This window comes from Chaetura pelagica, unplaced genomic scaffold (assembly GCF_000747805.2).
Source record: "Chaetura pelagica isolate M959 unplaced genomic scaffold, ChaPel_1.0 scaffold109, whole genome shotgun sequence".
In the NCBI taxonomy this organism is placed as follows: domain Eukaryota; kingdom Metazoa; phylum Chordata; class Aves; order Apodiformes; family Apodidae; genus Chaetura; species Chaetura pelagica.
In genome coordinates, this window is record NW_009970725.1 from 15,144,175 (window position 1) to 15,169,101 (window position 24,927).

The 24,927-nt window shown below is 36.7% G+C and overlaps 1 protein-coding gene across 1 annotated transcript in view; it reads left to right on the forward strand.

Moving 5' to 3' along the window:
• Window positions 1–195: 195 nt before the first annotated feature.
• Window positions 196–24,927, forward strand: part of CEP192 (centrosomal protein 192kDa) — a 67,825-nt gene continuing 43,093 nt past the window's right edge. Inside the window, 17 exon segments of the mRNA XM_010006945.1 lie at window positions 196–362; window positions 1,206–1,328; window positions 2,898–3,011; window positions 3,427–3,475; window positions 4,909–5,026; window positions 8,123–8,277; window positions 9,909–10,049; window positions 10,320–10,644; window positions 11,003–11,140; window positions 13,496–13,560; window positions 13,640–13,831; window positions 14,679–14,802; window positions 16,680–16,810; window positions 19,277–20,264; window positions 20,370–20,496; window positions 21,898–22,060; window positions 23,795–24,674. Of these exon segments, the coding sequence (XP_010005247.1) occupies window positions 196–362; window positions 1,206–1,328; window positions 2,898–3,011; window positions 3,427–3,475; window positions 4,909–5,026; window positions 8,123–8,277; window positions 9,909–10,049; window positions 10,320–10,644; window positions 11,003–11,140; window positions 13,496–13,560; window positions 13,640–13,831; window positions 14,679–14,802; window positions 16,680–16,810; window positions 19,277–20,264; window positions 20,370–20,496; window positions 21,898–22,060; window positions 23,795–24,674 (4,000 nt within the window).

Sequence of the window (24,927 nt, forward strand, 5' to 3'; positions counted from 1 at the left end):
GCCTCCGAACAGCTCTCAGGGAGAGACAGGGCTGGGGATAATTTTTAAGCGCGTTTGTGGGTGAAGCGGGGTGTTTTTTGGCGTCGTTGCTGTGATTTGTGTAACTGTATAGTCGTTCTTACTTTCAGATGCTGCTGGACCAGGACTGATTGTGTTACCGCGCAGAGTGCTACTTTCAGCAGCTTGTGCAGGGTGATGGAGGACTTCAGAAATATTGCTGATGAGACGTTTCCAAGTTTCTTGGGCCATTCACTGAATAGCAGTGCAAGCGTCATTTTGGAAAATGTTACTGTTTTCTCAAACCCTGGCCTACCCGTTGCAGCTTCAACTGTTGCCAGGGGTGAAATGGGCCGTAACAACAGGTGAGACTATCAGTTTATGACACTTAAAAATAGGAAAAAAAATATAACAGTTGACTGGTTTGAAACATTTAGCTTTGGAGAGGAAAAACTCTTTTGACAGTTTATTTGGTGGAAGGTAAAGGTGTTTACTAATCAGTATCATAGTTGTCAGCAAACAGGATTGACTGTAAGCGAGAAATCTTCATTGCATTACAACCTCATAAATCCTTAAATTTTATCAAAATTGCCCTTTAAAAGAGGAGCTTAGTTTTTAGACTGATAAGGCAACAATTTTAACTTGCCTCTTAGCTTAATATACACAAGCTTGAAATCATATAGAGACTAATAGCTTTTTTACACATGTTCTTTTAAGACTATTAACTGTTCATTTAATTTACCTTTATCGGGCTCTGTTTAGAAAGTGTAGTGTAAGAACTAGTGTTATGGATATGAATTAAATTGAACACAATTTATAAGGATTTGCTCAGCAGGGAGTACAGCAGACAGTAGCCCTTAGAAGCTTTTACTCACTTAGTAGCTGTTATGAGGCTTAACAAGAAGGAAGATCAGTGTTCTCTACCCTGTCTTTCCAGAAGTCTATGTTCCAAATGAGACAGCACTAGCCACTAAAAATGATAACGTGGTGTTTCTCTGAAGAGCTGCAGAAGACTGGAGAGAATCCTTGGGGGTGCATATGTGTGCCTGTAAATACCGTTTGGCTTGAAAATTCTAAAATATTCAAATAATTGGACTTCCAGGAGAGGAGTGGCCACCAACATGATTTTTTTCCCCAGTTCTTTGGAAAACAGGAGAGATGTGTATTAAAGTGATTCTGTTGTGTGTTTTTCCTCCCCACCTTTACAGGCTTTCTGATGTCTGTGCATCCTATTTAGAAGGGAAACATTTGTCTCCATCAGGATCTTCTCACAGTAGCCAGGCAGATCCTGAGCCAGTGGGAAGACTTGCCCTCAGCTTTCATGATGACACGTAAGTGAGATAGTTACAATTGAATTCTCTCCTAAAATGTATATACCAGTACTGTAGGCTAGTTATGGAATACTTCAGAACTGAATTGCCCACCTTAGCAGCAGCAGCTTCTACTGGCTTTTTTTTTTTTTATGGCAGTAACTGGAGAGCTCAGCTGTGCATTAGCCTGTTAGCTTATAGTATTTGGCACCGTAGGCAGCTTTTGCAACTACAACACTGCTCCACATTTTCTGAAGAGGGATAGTGGCAGGCTTTTTGGAGTGTCCTGTGCAGTGCTACCACTGAGACTGTACATCAGCAGCATTCTGGTTTTTGACTAGTTGGGCTTCATGTCAGGAATGAATCCTAAGCATTCTTGAGATTTTCTTTTTAAACTGTGAGGTTTTGTTTTGTTGTCACACGAATTAAACATTTATTAAGCATGATTAATTAAGTGACTTATTGGACGCTTGCTTGTATTTTCCTAGGTTACATTACAAAATACAGACTTAAGCTCATTTTTCTCGTTTATGTCATGTGTTTGAATAGCAGTTTGCACTGGTTTACCTGTGTTCCAAGTCTCACACTGCTTGTATACAGAAAGGAACATCAATTTCTGTCAGATTTAGCTTCCTTGTAGCCTCAGTGACTGCTGTTTCTTCTTGAGGAAGAATTAGTGACATAATTTAGAGAGCATTACTAAGGGGTGGAAATGTTGGAAGCTGTTGCATAGGTTATTCTAACAAAGGTTAAATTTGTTACTTTGGTTGCAATAGAAACCACAGTGTGAGTCTTTCTCACTGCTAAAATTGCACTTCAGGCAGTATGTCCCTATAAAAACAAAAGATGTAAGATTTAAAAGGAGGAGTCAGCTTTTGTATTGCATGCAAGTGAAAAAAAATACAGAAATGGACTAACTGCACTTTAGACTTTCCAATGTTAGTCTTATTTATATATAAAAAATATTAAATGAAAAGTATGGTTTGGTTCACTCAGTGAGGAAATTCTGACATGATTGGCTTACCTGCCTATGTGGAAGTCCTATAAAACTGGAAATGAAAAATAACTTTCCTGCAGAGTAATAAAAGCTGTTATTTAACAGAACTATTTAGAATTTCAGTAAGACATGTTCTTTATGAATTAGCCTGTAATTTAATGTTACAAAAGGCATACTGATATTATGGACCTAGGAAAATCTTGTCTAGGGTTTGACTTGCCCTCAAATGGATCATGGAGCTCACTTGGCATAGGCCCTGTTCCCCTAAAACTTTTCCCTATTTTTGCAGAAAGGAAAGAGAAAGGAACAAAGAGGAGAAAGTAGAGTGGCATATGTTACATTAAATTTCACTATTTGTTTCACTCTTCAGTTTGTGAAGCAGGCCTTGTAATCTTGATATTTATGCCTTTATTGTAGAATGACAGGCAATAAGTCTGTAGAATCTGTATTAACGGGAACAGCTGACTTCCCAGAGGCAAGTGCTTTAAAATTGGAGAATATATCAAATATTAACGTATAGGGATGTTGTATACTAATGTTGATTTATATATCTCGATGAGTGATATTTTTCATTGAAATGGTTCTCTTTCTAGGGAAGCTGCTACACTAATTGAAGAAGAACAGCCATCTTCTGGTAGTTTAAAAGAACCCCACTTGATATATGGAAAACAAGATCAGAATGGCACTGAGCGTTCAAATCACCCTCAAGATACCTTACTTGAGGTATTGCCAGTTGAAAGATTGGAAGGTATTAAAATCTGAGAAAATCTGTGTGCTTATTCTTAGTGTAATTAGCTTTTTATGCTATAGATTTCTTCCCTTGACCCTATCAACCTGGGGTTCCTTCCTTTTTGCACCATTTTATAGAAATTTAAGGCAGATGCTGTCTTGCATAAATTTTACAGTTCCAAACCTGATGACACCCTGCCTTTGTAATTACTCCCAGATGCTTTAGATCATTGCTGTAAGGACATATAAACTTTGGTATTGTGATAATGTGTATGTTTCAAGGTGTTTTTTTGTGGTGCATGCCAAGACCTTCAACAGGCTTGATCTGCTAGCTTACAGAATATTAGGCACTTAGCATAACAAAATACTGATTACACCACATTCTTTTGTTTCAGATTTGCCAACTGGAATGTGTTTTCTTCCAGATAGTAAGAAAAACAAGGTGAAAGCTTTTGTAAATACAGTAACATGATTTTTAAAAAAAAATATTAATCTTGTAATAGTCTTAATTTTGTGAGAGGAGGAGGGGGGAATTGAACTGTGTTTATTGTCTTATGTTGTGTATCCCTTAAGTTTGTAATAGTGTTAGCATAATGAATGTGTGCCTCATTTTGCCTCCTTTTTGCAGATCTCTTAAAATAATTAGTATCATGGGAGCAAGACTCCACCTAATCTTTCTCAGTTGTGGAAATTGTTGTTTACTCCTAGCCTCTGCTATCTTGTAGTTCTTTATCCAAGTAAGAACCTTAGATTTTATCCCATTGTGATTAGCTTGTTGAAAAGCCTTTTGAGAAACTCTTTGGAATGCTTTTGGAAATTGAAGTAGACAACATCCACCTGATTTGACTTGCCCCTGTGCTTGTTAATTGCTTTGAGGAATACTAGTCCAGATGGCTTCTTCAGTGTCCTCAACATTAAAAAAATGCACAGTTTAAAAAAAAAAGTCTTCCTGCTGCCTTTGTATTTTTAACTTTTTGTTGGTGTCTCTGTCCCAGAGCTAGCACACAGCTGCAGATACTGACAGACAGGGCTATGCTCCAGCACTTTTTTTCTCCTATGTAATAGAAAAGCTGACAATTATGGGCACAAAGCAGACAGAAATGGGAGATTTTATGTCCTTAATATATTGGCTGGTATTTATTAACTTGATTTAGTTTTCTTTAATTTGATTTTTCTGGGGGCTGCAGTGGTCAGTGAGATGCAGTTGAATGCAGATGACTGCTAACAGTCACTCATCTGAAAACCAGTTCAAGTCCCTTTCAAAATTTTTGCTTTTTGAACTTGGTCTTTTTTTTCTGGCTGTCAAGGTTGGTCTGTTTATCACAAAGAATGTGAGACTAAATACAAAACAGACATTACATCATGCTGGTTAGAAAAATTATTCAATATATAAAAGATATTATATTTACAGTGAGGTAGATTAAACCAAAATATTACTTTAAGTAATTAATTATGCTTGCTTGAAGAAATTTTCAACAAAACATTTATGTGAGTGTATGATTTCTGAAGAAGCACTGTTATAGCACCATAGGAAACTATTGGGACTTGTCTTTGGACTTTGAGATTGCAGCTTAATGAATGGAGGGCAGTTAATTTTCAAGTGATTCAGTGTTCTATTTTCAAGGTCTTCTAAGTTTTGTGTCATTCAGGTGCTTTTTAGTTCTTTCCTCTGTATGATCCCTGTATGTCTTGCATGTATCCATTCTGGAAGTTAGCAGGCCAAGTCCACTGGAACTAGAATGTTTTCTGGGATAAGTAGGAAAAAGAAAAATTGAGGGGGAGTTTTGGATTATTAATCTCATTAATTGTTATTAACTGAATTTATACAATAGCTAGTAACTCCTAGAAACGTTTCTGTATGGCTGCTTTTCACAGGTTGGTCCATCTGAACTTGAAGGTGAAGTCTTAAGTGATCATCTTAGCAGTAGCCTTTCAAGTTTTTTGGAAAATGAGAAACTGTCATCTCTTGCAAGCTCAGAAGGAGATTCCACTAGTAAGTGTATTTATAACTGTGGGTAATTGAGTCTACAATTCTGATTCAATATTATTGTGTACTTGAGGAGAAAGGCATTGGTTTACTGAAGTATTTAATACAGATTACACTCCATCAAAAAATGGTTTTAGGAATACTAAATATAACAATTTGTTGGGTAACTGGCTGTTTGCATATTGTATTAGGAGTAGATGGCTATGGAATTTGTCAGAGAAGATCACAACTGAAAGGTTAATCTAAAAAATTTAACAGTCCTTAGTTACTATGAATCCAAAATACAGGTAGAAATGTGGGCATTAGTTCAATAAAGTGGTAACCCTAGCTATAGTTCCAGTTTAGATCAACAGAGGTAAACTTTTATGATGAACAACACATACATGCAGTTAGCATTAGCTTGAGTTCCAGTTCAGCTCTCTTTAGGTGCCACAAATGCACAGTGACACCCAAGTCAGAAGTCTAGTTTACCCATGAGGATAAAAGTGAAAGCTTGAGCTCTGTATAACTAAACAAGACCCTTGAAATTTAACTAAACAAGAGTTTTGAAGTTAAGGTGCCCTTCCAGTAGGTGCTGTTGAAGGACAAACATGCACTTCTTTACTAGTGCAGTTGACTTTGCACATAGTGTGAACAACAATAGGGCATGTCCTCAAATGCACTACGAACGAGGAAGGCAGTGTGAGAAATAAGTTTACTGCCATCTTGGGATCAAGCAGCCCTGCACTTAAGTAGGGTTACTGGGCTTCTCCATATTACATCTACAGGTGTAATGACTCTCTTTTGAAATCTCCTTGTTCTTTCATGTTGCATAATTTCATTTGTGCATTGAACTTATTAAAATGAAGTTAATAGCTTGTTGAGAAAAATACAATTTTTTTTCCATGCAAGGGGTTGGAATTATTTCCATTGCCCTCCTAAGGAGCTGCTTGTCCTTAAGTGGAAATGCTTGTCTGTTCAGGGTTCCAGTGTTGGTGAAGCTAACTTTTCATTTTCCCTAGTCAGTGGTGTACTAATTTTTATAACGTAGTTCAGTATTCAGTGTAAACCTGGCAGGTGAGTATTTCTAAAAATAAGGAGGAAGTCTGGGATGTCTGAGGTAAAATACATTAATCTACTTTCTTATTATTTGGAAGATAGTGGATTATTATTTCAATAGACATAGGTAAATGAAATTAAAGCAACTATCATGGTATTGTTGATTTGAGTTTAAATTGTAGGTATTTGTCTACCATGCAGGTTATTAAGTAATCCTTTTATAATTTTAAAGCACTCCAAAGCACTCCATGGATTTTTGTTCTCAGGATAGTTATTAGTCCTCTTTCAAAAACTGAAGAAACAGCCAGCTCTAATCCCTCCATTTTCTTCATATCATACGTGGAAACAGCCATAATGTTATTTCACTGAATGACTTTCAAATGTAACAGATCCTGATCACTTTTCTGTAATACCAAAGTTGCTGAGCATCCATAGCTTCCAATTCAACTAAATTGAATTTTGTTGCATGAGTTTTATTCTGTATACCAGGTTCCTTGTGCAGGGCATTGTCAAAACTGGGAATGAAAAAGTAATTATGACTTAGATCTATGTGTGTGTATACATGTACTTTTTTCCTATACATGCTTGGCATTATCTAGACTTCTTTGGCGAAGGAGATACTGAGGAGATTCTTCAGAATTGCCATTTTGGGGAGAAAAATAGAAATACACTAGAAAGGCAATGCTGGACAATTCTTAAACCACCATCAGCTACCTGAAAATGATAATTTATTTATTCAAGTTGAAAGCAAAGTATAGCTGTGAGTTTAGAAATTAAAAACCTGCTTGAGTATACTGTTTTTTTAACAATGAAAAACACAAACAGGATGCTTTTTTGTGGAAAAGAAAATAAAAATTGAATTTCAATATTTCTTATTGAAATATTTTTTTTACAATGGTTTTAAGAGGGCATTTAACCATGCCCTAAAAAGCTGACTGATGTCTGGGTCTTTAGAACCCAAATAAACAAAAGCCCTGGAAACTGCTCTCCCCTCAATTCCCACAAATTAAAACAAACAAACAAAAGCATCCCCAAAACAAGACAAATTTTCCTGGGAAACTTCTCACTTGGCAAGTAGGAATAGTACTGTTCTGAGTAATAAATCTTAAGATTTTTTTGCCATTAAAATGCTTCAGTCTCTGTCCGTGAAGTTTGAAAAATGTTACATACATTTTACTTTTCATTTATGAGTATGTATATGATTTTCTAGTTGGAATGTGGTGGTATATCTAGATCATGCGAAGGAAGATGAGTCACTTGAGCGTGGGAGTTCATGTGCTAGAGTAGTTAATTTATTTTCAAGTTGAAAGCAAAGTATAGCTGTGAGTTTAGAAATTAAAAACCTGCTTGAGTATACTGTTTTTTTAACAATGAAAAAACACAAACAGGATGCTTTTTTGTGGAAAAGAAAATAAAAATTGAATTTCAATATTTCTTATTGAAATATTTTTTTTACAATGGTTTTAAGAGGGCATTTAACCATGCCCTAAAAAGCTGACTGATGTCTGGGTCTTTAGAACCCAAATAAACAAAAGCCCTGGAAACTGCTCTCCCCTCAATTCCCACAAATTAAAACAAACAAACAAAAGCATCCCCAAAACAAGACAAATTTTCCTGGGAAACTTCTCACTTGGCAAGTAGGAATAGTACTGTTCTGAGTAATAAATCTTAAGATTTTTTTGCCATTAAAATGCTTCAGTCTCTGTCCGTGAAGTTTGAAAAATGTTACATACATTTTACTTTTCATTTATGAGTATGTATATGATTTTCTAGTTGGAATGTGGTGGTATATCTAGATCATGCGAAGGAAGATGAGTCACTTGAGCGTGGGAGTTCATGTGCTAGAGTAGTCATCTTGTTCTGCTCTGTATTGCTAGTTGTGGAGTTAGACAAGTAATACAAGTTTCCATAATCCCATTATTTTAAGGGGAAACCAGGGTAATTCTGCTCAGTGTGTTGTGTGATACTCAATGTATTAAAAATTATGGAGTTGCTTTAGTAGTATGTTAGGTGATACAAAATGTTCATGAAAGGTCATTAGGGTATTTTCTTCTTTTTCAATAGGTGATGATATTGATGATGAAGAGTTCCTTGATAACCAGTTAGAAGCCTATTTTGAGCAGCTGATGCAGTCAGAAATGACAAGAGGAGACACCAACATACAGAAACTCTCAGAACGCTGTACAGCACTGAAACTTTCTGAAGATGGCTTATTTCAAGTAGGTTTAAAGTTATAAAGTTTTAGAGTTTTGGATTGTTTATACTGGTCTGAACTTTGTGTAGCTTTGAGGTTTTCTCTTGAATGGGTTAAGGTATGAATGTTTCTTATATACCTCATTTCACCTGTTGGCTTCCTAGTGCTGGTTTTTAGTGTCAGAAAGGCTAAGATGAGAGGGTCCCAAATGCTTATCCACTAACAAGTCCACTAAGGGGAATTATATCATTAGTATTAGTGGATAAGCATTTGGGACCCTCTCAAGTCCACTAAGGGGAATTATATCATTAGTAGCTAAAGCAGAAGCCTCTACTGATGTCGTGTGATTTTTAAATTATTTAAAAATGCAACCTCTGAATGCAAAGATGCTTTGATGAAAGATAAATCTCCGTAGGAAAGCTAATACCCATAAAATGCTGTTCCCTCCAGCCCCAGCAAGCTGGTCAGCTGAACTGAAACTATCTTTTGACCTTGCTTTTAACTTGCTTGTTATGTCCAGTACATGGACCTATTCTCTGTGTAGGAATTGCTTAATAGTTACTCTGATGGTTCTGTGATGAACCTACTCTCAGTAGTTTAACTTGTTGCTGTTCTTAGCTACAGTTACAATTTTAACTGCAACAAAATTCAAAGAACAGAATGGGATTTTCTCTTGTTGAAAAAATTTATTTCACTACTGTTTAATTTTTTGTTTCTGTAACTATTAAGAACATACAACTAGTTTATAAAATCTTTTTGATCATTAGTTTATTATCTTGCCTAGCAATTTCTAAGATTTTATTGAGAGTCTAGTATCACAGAGACTTGTTTTTCCAGGGGAGTAAGTAAGTGTCTTAAATAGGTGGTCAGTGTGCAAAAGGTAAGTGTAGAGCAGCAACTTGTGGTTTATATCTGAGCAACAGTTCCATTACAAACAGAGTATCAGGGATTAAGTGCCTTTCCATTTTGTTGGCTTTGTGACAGTGGATGTAATCCTGGCAGTTGCATGCTTGACCAGAATGAGATGGTGTGATTGATTTAAGCAGTTAAATGAACTGTACCTTCTGAAATTCCTGGAATTTCCCAACTGACATCAGAATTTCCAAGCTGTGGGAAGTGATATGTTAACCCTTTAAAAGCAATCTGAGTAGGCTGCCAGTTGCTGATCTACAGCTCTATCTGAAGAAAGGAGAAAGTGGTTGTTTGAAGAGTGAGAATAACACAGTTCTGCTCCCTGACTTCAGGTCTTCTCTATTTGTGTAATATGTTCCTGCTTTTCTGCCATTGTAGATAGGCAATGGGGTGGGTTCAACAGGTTCTGAGTCAGACTTGAAGGGCCTGATCCAGCAGTGGATCAACCAAAAGTGGAAGAGGAGTAGTCTGGTGCCCTTGCTACATGGAATGAAAAGATATAGTAAGAATCAGAAGATATCCTCTGTCATGTTGCTGTGTATGCCCTCGGAGGCAGTTGTATGGATTGGCATAGCCAGGAACTATCACATGACAATGTCACATGAGAGGAAAATATATGGTAATATTTTAATAGTGAATATTTTTTACATTGTAAAAACAGTGGTAGTGTTAATTTTTTTTTTTTTTTTTTTGGCCTTTAGTATATATTTGTTCTAGTGTAACTTACTTTTTTTTTTTTTAAAGGAGAGATTTCAGGTTCCTGACACTTACCAGGCTGTGGCAGGAGTAGACTCTGGAAATGCTAGTGATGAAGATTCACCAAATCAAGAGACAACTAGATGTCCTGTACAAAGAGGAACACTGCCCAGGGCAGTACAGCAACTGGTAAGAAATCGTCACTTAATTGTCACTGTATGTGATACGCTTTTGTGTATCATATACAGTAAGTCCGTAGTAGAAAATGGTGAATTTCAAAACTCATTAGGGGTTGAATGAAGAACCCAAATTTTCTTTACAGAACATTAATAACACTACTTTGTTTTCAGATGCATTTTTAAACTTTGTTAACTTGGACTATTTTGTATTTAGAACGACTATCTCAAACAGTTCACAACTGTACATTTGACACTGTTAAAATTGTTATTGTTTTCTAAGAATTCTGTGACTACTGGAGATCCCTACTCTGCTGCTGAGTTGCAGTTAGATTCACAGTATCTTCAGTGCATGGAGAGCCGTAAAGCTGGTGTCTCAGATGCCCTTCCAAAGCAAGAAACTCAGTCCTCTGAGCGTCAGGCTGTTGATTCTGAAGGACTACACACAGCAACTGGATTTTTAGGGCACCAAACGTCTCCTAAAGTTCTCTTTAGTGCAAATGTTTCTCAGACAAATACAACTGAATATGGAGTCAGCCTTGCTGAAACTTACTTGTCTCCAACTCCAGACAACTGTGAGAACATAAGTTTAGCTACAACAGACAAAGGTAGGTTGCTTCAGTTATAAGTCATCTATGTAATTGTGACCACGCCCTGTTGCATGGAAAAAGAAATAAAATTACAAGCTATGCATTTTTCGTTAGTTGTGCAAGTTGGTAATAAAACCCAGTGTAGCATAGATTTTACTTGTTTTTCTTTAAAAAAAATACTGTTATATATTGCACTTAAGTATTTATTTTATTATGAAATTAGTTTAAGCTTGCAGTTGCAGCAACTTGAGCTAAGTTTTTTTTTTTAACTTGTTGCTGAATTCTGGCAGGTGAACTCCTTAATTTAAACTTCAGAGACTTTGCTGTATTCCTTTTTTGTTTTAATCCACAGTGTAACATTCATCTTATATTTCAGGTGATGTACCACACAGCATTGTCTATCAAAATGAAGAGGGCAAGTGGGTAACTGATCTTGCATATTATACTTCATTTGATGAAGAACAAGATTTAAAACTGTCTGAAGATGATAAAATAAATGAGTTCATAACTGGATGTATGTAATATTTTTCTTTTCACTGTAGTTTTCTGTAGTAGTGCTAAGTAAAAATTCTTCCTTTTTTCACTTTAGCAAATAGATATTTGGTGTGGCAAAGTCTCCAGGATTTAGGTACTGCAAATTATTTGAAAGCTGATGTTGATGATAGACTATAATGATACTATCATTAGTTGGAGTTGGTAGCTTCTTTCCATGCTTCCTACGATTTCCATGGAAAGTCAGTTTTGTCCCAAAAAGCATTTTAATATGTGTTACTGATAACTATTGAATGAGGAAAAATAACTCCTGTAGCTGTAATTTTGCAATTTTTCCTTTGGACTTTAGTATTTGTTATCCTTTCTTTCAAGAAGAAGAAACAGTAGTTATTCCATATTACAGGATTATTATAAGATGGAAAATAACTGTAAACAAGAAATGACTGTAAAATCAGCTAGAATACAAAAAGGTCTGAATTAAGTAGCTGATCTTTTGGTGAACACCTTGGGAATGTCTTGATGCTGAAAAATGGTACTGGTACTGAAAAATGGACGATATTGAGGGCCTTTACTGGACTCTTCTAACAAACTCTAGGCTTTTAGAAGCTCTGTTTATTTAAGTAGCTGTTGTTTTTTTTTCCTAAAGCTATCTTAGACTCATCTTCATGGGAGTTTGCAGACTTGTCGTGCAGACTTGGATAATATGCTCCTCATACTGCAGATAAATCAATACCTTAGCACCAAAATGTTAACCTGGTAATCTGTTTTACTAGACAGGCTCAAGCAATGTGTGCAATAGCGTTTCTCCTAGTGTCTTCTGGTTTCTAATGTTGACATATAGGTGGGATAATCTGAAGATGTCCAGAGTCCACTCAAGGCATCTTCCTTCTTTCAGATAGGATGCTGCATATGTTTTTTGTCTGTAATTTTTTACTTTGAATGTGTGATCAAACAGGTTTGTTTGGTTGACATAGTGTTTTACAACACTGTGGTGGTTTTCTGCTGGAACAAGCAGACATGGTCTAATTTGTTAGAAACTTCCTTATCTACTCCGTCAGTAAAGCAGAACTCCATTTTCCAAATGCTAGGGTATTTCAGACATGTTCCTGCATCTCATACTTGGTATGTTGAATCATTAGAATGTTTGGCCATTGTAATTTTTTCCAAGGCTGTTGAGATTTTTTTTCCACCTGATGGGTTTTTAAAGGAATTCTGCTTTCCAGCTGATTGACTGTTCTACTGTTCATACAGTAGAAGACCTACAGTTCACAGAATCAATGTGGTTGGCAATTTCTGGCTGCTAGTTTGCCTGTCTATCTGCAATGCTCAAGTGTGATAACTTGACAGCTGTGAGATTTTATTTGTAGGGACAGAAAGGAAATGTTACATGCTTCAAAGTGTCATTCATGACATGTTTGTTTCTGCCAGCAAACTGCAGGCAGTGTATTCCTGTGTAGAATAGTGTAAGATTGCTCACTTCAGAGTGTGATGCTTTGGGGAGTTCTCTGAGCTGTGTGGCTTATGCAAAGGATTAAGAACTGATATTGACTTGTGTCACTGATAGTGTTAGGCTGCCTTCAGGAACACAGTTGGAATGGTCAATAAAGACATGTTCCAACTTTGTTCCTTTCCTCAGAGTATCTATTGTGATTTCCCATAGGTCGTTTTATGGACAACAGCCGTATTAATTTTCCAAGTTTGTGTCGTCTATGGCTGTGCACGCTGTGTGATACAAGGCCACATATTTTTGAAGCTTTTATCTGCTTAATGATAAATCAATATTGAAATAAAGTGGTAGAGCAATATCTCTTGGTCAGCAGGTTTTCACATAATTTTGGTGAAGAGACTTTAAGCGTTTGCTGTTTTGAAATGGTACTTGGGAAAACAGTACAAACATTTGAATTTAAAAGAAGTATTGATGTATTTGGCAAGGTAATTTGCACAAATATTCATTCATTTATACAAACCAATCTTTTTATTTTGCTCTGTTTCACAGGTAACACCCTGATGAAATTTTCAAAACCAATTGTAAAAATTTGGCAGTAGCCATATGATAGTCAATTTTAGCTGGTATAGGTTGCAGTATCTATAAAAAGTTGCAGTTTCGTTTAGGGTTAAGACTAAAACTTCCTTTATTCACCTCTAACTTAGCTAGCTAAATGCTGATGTTAATTTGCCTCCTGAAGATACAGGAAGTACGTGAACTTTTCTCATCAGGATGGGATGGAATAACTCCAAGTGTGTCTCAAAGTGTCTCAGATGTCAAATTAGATATTGCTATATCTACCTCAAAAATTGGTTTAGTGATGGAAAATAGTAATTACAGCACTGTCTAGCTTATGCATTATTTGAATTAATGTTCTTTTTTGGTTTTAAGCTGAAGCAGCAGCTATGATTGCACAAGACCAGGAAGAATTTGAGAAAGCACACAGACTTGTGCAGGTAACTAGTTATCTCAATGTAAACAGAATAGTTATCTAATTTTTTTGCAAGTTACAACTTCTGAAATCTTTGTCTACAGGCATCAAGAGCAGACAGTCTAAATGCATCCGAATTCGCAGATACTTCCTGGAAATCTGCCAACAGCTGCATTCTGCAGCAAAAATCTGATTTTGATAAAGATGCCAGTTATTTACGTTTGTCTTTGGGGGAGTTCTTTGGTCAGAGATCTGAGGCTCTTGGTTGTCTTGGTGGAGGCAGTGATGTGAAACGGGTATGTATCTTAATATTCAGACCCAAGGAAAGGACAAGAACAACAGCAGCTAGCACTACTTCTGTTTTTCACATGGTAATTATTTTCAAGAACTACTTTTCTAAGATCACTTGCAGAAGAAATCCTGTCAGTGTTACAGATCTTGATTGGCTTGCTTCCCACTTGGAATTTCTGTTGTGAAAGGCTGACTGGTGTTATTGATGAATCTTGATCTTCACTTTTTGGTCAGGACCTAATTATACGTAGAATTGGAGAGAGAAAAGTACACCACATACAGGTGGCATGTTGGAGGTCCAAGCAAATGATCTGCATAGTTGAATGAAATGCTGCTCAGACAGGGGTATCTAAACAGTGATATGAATGGCAAATGCCCAAAGCAGTAGAAATTTGTCGTTTAGACTCTAATTTACCAATGTACTTCACTATGCTTCTTGCATCTATCTGATACCTGTCTCTTATTGCTGTTGGTAGACAGTATCTCATCTGTTGTGCAGATAAAAACAGGAATTATGTGCAACAGGGTGAATTGGTAGAGTAAGCATGTTCTGTCCTGGTACATCCAGATCAGTATAGCATGCCTTTAAGCAGAGATTATGAGATCATATGTATTTTCTTTTGTCTAACTGGTGAGAATAAGTTGTTACGGTTTTTTAATTTATCTTTTAAAGCGTGTGTATTTGGATTAGACATTGGCAATGCTAGGAGGTATATGTTATTTCTCAGTGTTATGAGAGTGAACACCAACTGAGAATGCACTGTGGCTGAAACTGGTTTGCATGCTCACTGAACCTATTTATTAGTGATGAAATTTACTAATGCTGTATTCCTGGGTAAATTTTCTTTATAGCCATCTTTTGGTTACTATATTACATCTCCAAAGAAAAGGCAACCGGTTGCTTTGCTGAGGCAATCTGATTCATCAGGAGGTGACAGTGGCCAAGAGACTTCGCAATTGTCTGAGGTATTTCAAGGTAATTATAGAACAAATGGTTCAGCTCTAGACAGTGGTTGTAACAATAGTTAAGAATTATTTGTATATAGCTGTTAAATACTATTATGAGTGATCTCTGATAGCACATCCCTTATTTTCTTTTGCCAAGTATTTTTGTTTGCTGTGAGCACTATCCCCACCCCTTCTTCCTTCAGAAAAACACAGAACCTAAACACTTACAAGAGAGAATATTCTAATACTAAGTACTAGCCTAAATTGTCGTGGGTATTTCAGCATTTCCAGGTATTGGATAACTGTCAGAATGTCTTACAATAATTAAGATTTGTTTAGTGTTTTTCTGTTGAAAAAGCTGTGTAAATATATTCCCAAAAAAGCCCCAAACCAAACAAATTAAAAAAACAATAAAACCAGAAAATTGGTCTGTTTGTTCATACACATATAGAAGATACAGGGAAAGTATGAAGACAATTCAGGTAAAACTGAGCTGGCAGTGTGTGCATAAAACAGTATCAGTGTATGTTTTTCCTTCCTTTTTTTTTTTTTTAAAGTTAAACTCCCATGATACCTGCTTAACTTAAAGTAATAATTCATTACATTCCTCTGAAATTTTATATGTAAAGATCACAGCATGCATTTTTGTGCATATATGCCTGGCAATTACGGCTGTAATTTTCCATGTGCTGGGACCTTGCAAATATTTTTAAGGGGTCTCTAATGATTTTTTGTTTTATGTGGTGTTTTGTGATTTATTTTTTTTTTGTTTCTTTTAAACCTATTGTTAGTGTCTTTAAATTCATTATACCATAGTCTGTTCTTTTTCTTTGTCAAAAATGCCAGGAGTTCACTGAGTTCATGAGCTCTGTTCAATTAATTACAGTTATAATTGTTGCTTTGAATAGAAAAATACCCTAATGTGCTCTTCAGTTCTTTTGATATAAGGGTTGCTTTAAGTGCTAGAGAAAACAGGTATTTGGGTCACATTGTGACCATATTAATAGTTACTGCTGTCTGATTTTCAGTAGTACTGGCAATAATCTTTATCAGCAATACCAGTACTCAATTCCTGTTTAAGAAGAGAGGAAGCTGAGAGCTCAGCAACCTGAGGAGGGTGTTACTTGAAATATGAAGTATATCTAAACCCCAAAAATTTATTATAAGAACAGAAGTAAAGGGAAAAAAAAGTTAACACAAAAAACCCCAACAAAACCAAAACTCAGTACCCTCCCAAGAAGAATAAACCAAAAATGTTTGTTGTTTCGTACTTGTTTTCTCACCAGTCAGAATATCTTTGAAAGTTGCATTTAGTGTTGTGTGGAGTCCAGATGTTGTCCCTCAGGCAGGAACTAATTTGTTGAAATGGTAGCCTCTGGATCTCATATAAAAAATATGTCCTAGTTTGGGTTTATCTCCTAATCAAGAAGATTATCTTAATTTGGTTTTGGTTTCAGAAACATGCCAGTCCCTCCTAAACATTATCCTTCAAAATCACCAGTTCAGTTCTATCTACCTCAGTCAGACTGTCTCCAGAATGAGAAAATTTGCTTTACTCAGATTTCACTCTTTAGTTTTCTACTGGAGTTTGGTGTATGTTCATGTTACTTTGCAAATGCTTTTTTTGAAAAGGTTTGTTTAGCTTGTGTGAGTATGGTAAGCTACCTGAAAGTAAAATTTGAGGAGTGTGAGCATAGTTTTCATAATACCAGCTAATTTTGTGACTTGAATGTAAGCATCAAGTACTGTATAGGAAACAATTGATGCTTGCAGTATTTGGATTTGTGTCATTATAACAGCTCTTTTTTCTCTAGAGCATTGAGGAAGCATGTGTATCCAAGAATGCAGGTGTTTAAACGATTTACTTACTGTAAATTACTTTCCTGCCTTTTTCTTTGTTCTTAGATGACTTAAAAGCACAAACAAAACAACATGTAAATTCTACCAGCTGTGAAGATGCATGGCAGATGATGGAGGTTGCAGCTCAGATACCTAAAAGCACTAATACAGAAGCTACTATCAAAAGTAAAGCAAAGGTATTCCTCTTGCATTTTTCTGTTAAGTGCAACTATGAGCTAGAACAAAATTCAAGTAACTCCAGTTACTGTTGTTTCACAAATATGGCTAAATTTGGACTTTCATACCAGCTCACTGCATTTTGTATTGATCGTTTGAATCCTAGCAGGTGCCACTGTTTGTTAAGATAGTTTCATGAGAATGCTATGATCCCATAGTGAGTCATGTGATAGTATCACCATCTCATTTTCCTTTTTCTTCCTACTTCACCTTAGGAGTTGCCTGGCTTGACAACCTGTAGTTTTTCAGATTCCTAGGCTGTTGACGTTCTGCGATCAAGTTTCTGAATTTCAGCTATGTCTTACCCTTCTGTTTTTTTAATGAAACAGCTTGTCTTTAGAATGTGTATGAAGTCTTTTACTTGATACAATTAAAAAATATCTGTGATTATTTTCATTTTGGTAATTCTAGACACCTGCCTTTTCTATCTTAACATGTCATGTTCTCTTTCTGGTCAGGCAAAGCATATGCAGACTCATTCAGTTCCAGAAGCAGCTGTTCTCCTGCCTAACCTCTATGAATCAGTAGCTAGCAAGTTTGACTTGGTTTAGCTGATCAAATGATGAAAGCTGCAGACTTAGATGCAAAAGGACTAATTGGATTGCTCAGGGCTCTGTACTGTCATAACTGCTTTTCTTTCTGATTATCGTTCTTTATTTTTTCCTTTATTTACACTAGATGACTAATTTGAGGTTTTCATAATGTACATCCAGATTCTAATCTTCTGTACCCTCAATTTGCAGAAGTTAAGGTCAATCTCAGTCTGATATAGATGCTAGAATGTTCTCAGACAGACAAATCACAGAATGCTTGAGGTCAGAAGGCACTCTTGCAGATCATCTGGTTCATCCCTTGTTGCTCAAAGCCAGGTCAGATAGATCAGGTTGATCAAAGTCCATCATGTTTTGAATACTTCCAAGAATGGAGGCTCTATTTTCTCTTTGGTTCCTTTTTGGGCAACCTGTTCTGCTGTTCAGTCATGTTGACATTAAAATCTTTTCCTTAAGTTTAAATGGTTTTTTCTGTATTTAAAATTGTCCCTATTGCTTCCTTTCTTCTTTCTTGGTACCTTGGAGAGGAGTCTGTGTTCACTTCCTTTACTCCTTCTTGCCCACCTCCTCTCCCTATTAGGTATTTATACACTTTGATAAGATTTCCTCCTGAGCCTTTGCTTGAAGCTAAGCAATTCCAGCTCTCTCCTTCTATGACAGGTGCTCCAAGTTCTTACTCATCTTTGTGGCCTTTCACTAGACTCTCTCCAGTATGTCTGTGTCTCTCTTGTACTGGGGAGTCCCTAGCTGGACACAGCACTCCAGATATGGTCATACCAGTGCTGAGTAGAGTGGAAAGATCATTTCCCTAAGCCTGCTGGGAACTCTTTTCTTACTGCAGACTAGGGTGCTGTTGGCTGCCTTTGTCACAAGGGCACAAATTGTTGAGCCTGTTGAGGCTCTGAATATCAGCCAGCTATTCTGCTGTGTCAACTGCACCTCCCAATTTTGTCTTATGGGTAAACTTGCTGAGGGGCCACTCTGTCTCATCCACATTCTTGATGAAGGTGTTGAACAGCACTGGCCTGTATTGATTCCTGGGGTGCCCTGCTAGTGAGTGGCTGCCTTCATGCTGGACTTCATGCTGCTGACCACAACTCTCTGAGCAGCCAGTTTTCGCTCCAGTCATGGTCCTTCTTACGTGTTTTTTACTTAATTGGTCTTTTTATGAGGATGTTTTGAAGACATGGATGCAGATGTACAGGAGGACAGATGTTTTCTTCCTTAATGTATCTGAGAAGTGAGAACTGATTGTGGTCTGGAAGTGACTGTCTACTTATTCTATGTCCTTTGCCAAGAACAGCCAATGTGAAAACTGAAGAAATCAGACTTGAGTGACAGAGAAAACTGTATAATAGCTTTGTCTTCCCTTTGTACTGAGGCAGATGATTTCAAGTTAATTAGGAAATTACTGTGTATTTGGTCATGGTAGTTTCTTCTCTGCTGTGTTTATTCCTGGTGGTACTTTACTGCCAGTTTTTCTAGCTGAATTAAACAGCTTTAGATAGTCCTGTGGGGAGGAGGGAGCTGGACTTGATGATCCTTATGGGCCCATTCCAACTTGGGATAATCTGTGTTTCTATTTTAGGATTTCAAAAGTTTTATAGCAACTAGGGCTTTGTAGAAGACAGTCTTTATTTAATCATTTAATCTTTTAAAAAAACCCAAACTGTGTAGACTTAAAAAGAGACACAGAGAATTATGCCAATTGCAGTGTTCCTTCTTGACAGTCAATTCAAAGTGTGACAACTAGAAATGTTAATATATTCCCATATACCGAAATGCAAAATAATTAAAAAAAAATACAAACCAGAAACAAACTCACTGAACAAAAATTTCTTATCTGGATGCTTAACTCATTTTGATTTGTTGTAGGATGGAATTCATAATGACAAATCTGAAGATGGCTCATCTAATCATTTTGACTCTGTCCTGAGTATTAGCACGATTGCCTCTGCCATTGCTGATGCTTCCTCCAGTGCTGATCCTTCACAGCTAGCTGCTATGATCATAGGACTCTCTAATAAAACTAAAAGAACATGTTTCCGTCCTGAAATTGTTAAAGAGATGGAACTTTCTGCTGATCCAGTATCGCACAGCAATGTGGAAAACTGTGCGTTTGATATGGAAAAGTATATAAAAAAAACAGATGAGACTGGACATGAAAGTGAATATGAGAGTATTGTGAAACATGAAGCATCTGTCCAGAACCTTGTGCTTGAGAGCTTTCTACTGGATAAAGATGAAATTAAGGATACTCTTGCTGACAGCAAGCAGCAAGAAATAAAGAAAAGTTTTCTGGATAATTTTAATGAAGAAAATAATCAGAATTTTTCTAGTGTTTCTGATGTTCTGAACTGCGAAGACACAACAGCAAATAGTGCTAAATATTCAGAAAAGTTGACAGATTTAGTAAACAGTAAACATTTACAGTCAATGAATGCTGATCTAAGATCAGATATGCTCCATACCAGGACCTCACCTACTGGAAACAAAGTGTTGATGTGTGGAATTCCTTTAGCAGCACAGGGAAGTTCGCTTGACTACGAGACCAATGAGCTCACTATTATTGGGGAAGACGTGGAAACGATGTATCAAGAAACAAGTGCTGAACTGTGTAATGATTTGGAGGAGAGAAATATGGGAAATAATGTGTTACTCAGCAACTTAAAATTACCCAAGCAATCTAGTAAATATGTCACAGTGACTCCTATAAAAGTAAAGCCTATGCAGAAATTGAACAACGCTGAAAAGAAGCAAACTGCAAAAACAGAGAGAAACAAAGATGCCAGTAGTTCTTGTGGTAGGAATGTGAAACATGTAACTTTTGAGGGGCTCTCCCCACCTTCGCAGAGAAGTACTGGTAAGTAAGCCTATATAAATGTAACCAGTTGGTGAAAAGGCTTTTCTTGAAAGTAGGCTTGTTCCCTGTGTTTAAATGAATAGTGTTACTCTGTTTATTTACCAGAGCATAAAGCCGTTCTACCGGAATGTGACTTGCCACCTCCGGAGGAAGAGCAGTGTAGCTTCAGACCTTCTACTTCACCACTAATTCACTCTTCTCCTAGTGAGACTTCTGGAACAGTATTTTCAGGGTAAATTTCTTGGTGCAGGTTTTAAGATTCATTAATGCTTCATGATTTATTTTTTTTTTTTTAGGGATCAAGTTTTAGTTTGAATGTTGTCCTTGACCTCAGTTTATAGAAGATCTGTATTAGGCTAAGAGTTCACCCTTAGACTAAGTTTTCTGTTTTATGTGTATGGGGAAACAGTCTTAAGCAATTGTTAACTTGTAATTTTCCTCACTGGCATGATAAAGCAGAGGCTCAATGGGAATATTGCTGTTTCTGCTCAGTATTGTCCTGTAATGCCAGAATACAAACCATTCAGCCTGTTAGCCAGTCAGATACCTCATACCTAAAACTCTGTTGATGGATCTATAAAATCTCATATTTTATAACTGTTGTTGTAGCATGATTAATCTATTACAAATAAAGCAATTTGGTTGGGTGTTAATTATATGACAAAGCTTGGCATTGTAAAAAGCGATGAAGATGTGTTTTTTAACGTGAAGTATTTAACTCTGTTTGGTTTTCTGATTCATATACTTGTGCATTGTGAGAGAGGATTGTTGGAAATATTTGTATTGCTTTTGACCACTTTATATTTTGAAATGGTAACTGGTATCTAAGATTTAGATCTTTTTTAACTGAAAGGACTTTTAAAAAATGAGCTCCCATAACAATAAGTATTATATAAACCGTAAGATTATAGCTAAAATTAATTGTGTGATCTTCAACATATATAGATGGCCAGTAGCCAATAGCTATGTACATTCCTTAAAAAGATTTTTTTCCCTTAACCTTTAAGTTCACAGTTTGATATTTAACTAGTTATTGTGTGTGATGTTAGAGTTACAGTCTGTCTGGTGTTTCTTAGAAGTTAAAATGCTCAGTAGTATGTGTATTTTTGCAAGTGTGTTATACAGACTTCAGGATTTCCAGTTAAAATTGTCAGTCACATTGTTTTCATGCTACTGCTTCTTGTTTGGCAAAGTGGTGGGAGGTTCTGGGTTTTCAGGTATGTGAAAAGAAGAGAAACTCAGCAAGGAATAGGAAATATCGATGTGTGATGCCTGGGATGTTAAATTATTTCATTTGACATTCTTTTTTAATTAGATACAAGTATATATTGTTTCACCATTTTCTTTTGGTAAGTTCTGTTGTTTCTTTGACCTTAGCATTTGAGTTCAGTTGTGGAACTCTGGTGCCTTGACTTTAGAATTTATACCTAAAGAAAATTAATCCTATGTACATCCAAGCCAGAACTTGTAAAGGTTAGTTGAAAGCTGATTTCTCATTTCTACAGGCAGTGTTAAATGGAATGGCTATGTATGTTGTTTTTTGGAATAGTATAGCTAATTTATAGCATTGATTTCTTGGTGTCAGCATTGGAAACGTATTCCAAAACCGACATACTTTGAATCTGTTTTTCAGGTCTGAAGCTTGCACGTCGTATTATCAGGAACCTTCTTGCCAAGAGGGTGAACTACCTCAGTCAGTTTGCTCCAGTGTTAGCATGAGCAGATTAACATATGTCTCTGCATCTGACAGTACCCTTAAGAACTCAACTGTAATGTGTGATCCAGATACACACTTGGTAAGAAAATCTTGACCTGTAAATATATATTAATTCCCTTTCTTTAAAACAAACAAAATAAAAACCTTCTCCTCATTCCCAAAACAAACCCTTAAGTAGTCAACGTAAATTTAAAAAGCTGTAAGGGTTTCAGAACAGTTTAGGAGATGATGTACAAAGGGAAATGTATTCTGCATTCCCCCCACTCCTGAGTTTCAAAAGCTTAAATTCTGAAATAGATTGTGTGGCATGTGCAAACTAATGAATATAAACATTCAAAAACTAATGAATATAAACATTCAAAGAACTGCAAACTTCTGAAAAAAGTTAGAGTTGGTGTATTTTTCCCCTTCATTTTTTTCTTTGATTGCTTAATAAGTCGTTCTGTTCTTGGAATGCAGTGCAGCATTCCAGTAGTAGTTTGCAGGATCTTTATCTGCTTTCATCACGCCTGAGGCTCCCTTTCTGCTTAGCTTCTACTGAAAATACGTTTCCTTATTTCCTGGAGAAATGTTTATAAATATGTATGATAGCTTTAACTTTTTTCAGGACTGAAGCTATGATTTTCTCAGCTTCTGACACCCAAATAGTAGTTGCTCTGAGATACATTTGTGCGTATGCATATATCTGATTTCTTTTTATTTTTTTCTTGGGAATTTTGTGCTTGGAGACAAAACCCAAGACTCTAAGGCTGAGGTGCGTTCCTCCCACCTACAGCATGCATACCTGCCAAAACAGAAGGCCTTGGGGCTTGACTGATTTCTTTGTGTGATGAGTGCACAATGAAACTGTTGCTATCAGTGCATTTTCATGTGTCTCAACAAACAGCTTTTAGTTAGTGATTTTGTTCAGGATCACTTGGCTTTTACTTTTTTTCTTACAAAGCTGGCAAGTGTGTCTTTAGTGATGTGTTGGGGTTTTTTTGTCCTCAAAAAAAATCTATCTGCTGTGATGTTGCTGCAACTTATTGCTTCTAGATCTTTAGCTTTTATGAAGAACTCTAAGTACAGCTTTGATACCTAATCATATCAGGTTAATGCCTAGTGTGGTGTGTTCACCCCAGTTGGAGGCTGAACCCTCCACAATTGCTTGATTACACCCCCACAGTAGAATGGAGGAGAGAATTGGAAGGGCAAGTGTGGGTTTGGGGTACTTGTGGGTTGAGATAAAGGTAGTTTAGTAAGTGAAGGTGAGGAATAGGTGAAGCAGAAGCAATCCCTCGTTACCAGCAAACCAATGCCCAGCCAATATCCAACCAACAGCTACAACAGAAAAACGATCCCACGGTTTGATTCTGCAGTGTGTTCTTACATGGATTTAGTTGGTTTAGGTTAGCTGTCCTGACAGCTTCCCCTCCCTGCCTCTCACCCATCCCCAGCCTACTCTCTGGAGTGGCAGAGTGAGAAATGGAGATGGCCTTGATACTGTGTGAGCACTGTGCAGCGATAGCCAAAACACTGGTGTGTTATCAACATTGTTTGGGTCACAAATCTAAAAGTACAGCACCATACTGTGAAGAAAATTAACTCCATCCCAGCATCAGTTAGTTAGAATGTGACTTTAGACAGCGAGCAAATTGAAATTGCAAGTTTCCTTTTTCAAGGTGAGGAGCCACAGATGTTACAGACATCTTCAGACAAGACTTGACAAACTTGGTTATTTATATCAGATGGCAATACCAGTATTAAGTCTGTCTTATGTACCCTATTTTCTTTTCTAAAATTTGTAATACTGTGTATTATATTTGTTTACTAGAGTGAAACTGCTAGTGAACTGAGCACAACAATAATTCGAGCCAGCCCGACTCCTCAGGAACATAGAAATGAAAATCTAGAAGACCACTCGTGTAAAAGAAATAGAAAAGAAGCTCTCTTTCATATTGACCAGAAGTCAAAAGAATACGAACTTGAAGGTCTTAAAAGAAAACTTAATGATGTACTGAGTCAAGAACTGCCCAAAGCAGATGTTCTGAAGAATGAAAAACAGCTAGCATCTATTCCTTCAAATGTAGCAGCAAATGATAAAGAGCTAGACCGTGTTAAATCGGCTTTACCAGGTAAATGCTGTGTCCTTGAGCCGCTTTCTACTAATGCTGATGCACAAGAAATGTGGCAGAATCAAACAAACAAAGTAGAAAGACAAGGATTGCAGTCTTTAAATGTATTACCCACGTATTCTGGATGGTTCAATCAAAACTCATCTGATCAACAGTATGTTCCTATTCCAAGCTTTAAACCCCATGTTACTACTTCTGAGAATCAAGCCATTTTTTCTGTTCCCAAATTGCTTACAGGGCATTCTCTTGCAACGACTCCATATGCACAACAGCATCTGGGAAATACACCATCTACTGGAAATCCAGTTTTGTCTCAGTTTCAAGGCTGCAGCTCTGCAGGTTTTGGTCTTCCAGCAGGGCTTCCTTGTTCTGGTATCCCAGCAGGACATGTTGAGAATCCATTTATGGTCGGAATTCCTTTTGGTCCAAATATTTGTCCTGGGTCTCTGGGGACAGCTCCACTTTGTAATCCACATTCTGCTTCCTGGAACAAGAATATCTTAAATATAAAATCATATACTGGACAATCACTTGGAGCTGGTAGAAATGAGTGGGAGTTGTCAAAGTCACCTGGTGAGTGTGTTTAAAATACAGCTGGGGACTAGAATGGTGATGATGATGCTAATATAACAGTAAATAAAATTAGAATGCTAAATGTAACCACAGTGATTCCTTATGCAAGCTGTGCTATTTTTTAAAAAGTATTACTAATTTTCCTTATTTAATTACATTCTTTGGATTCAGTGTATATCCTTACAGTCCCCAATGGTCTTAAGATAAATTTTTCATAATCTTGAAGAATTTCAGCGTTCAATGGTTTTATGGGTTTTAT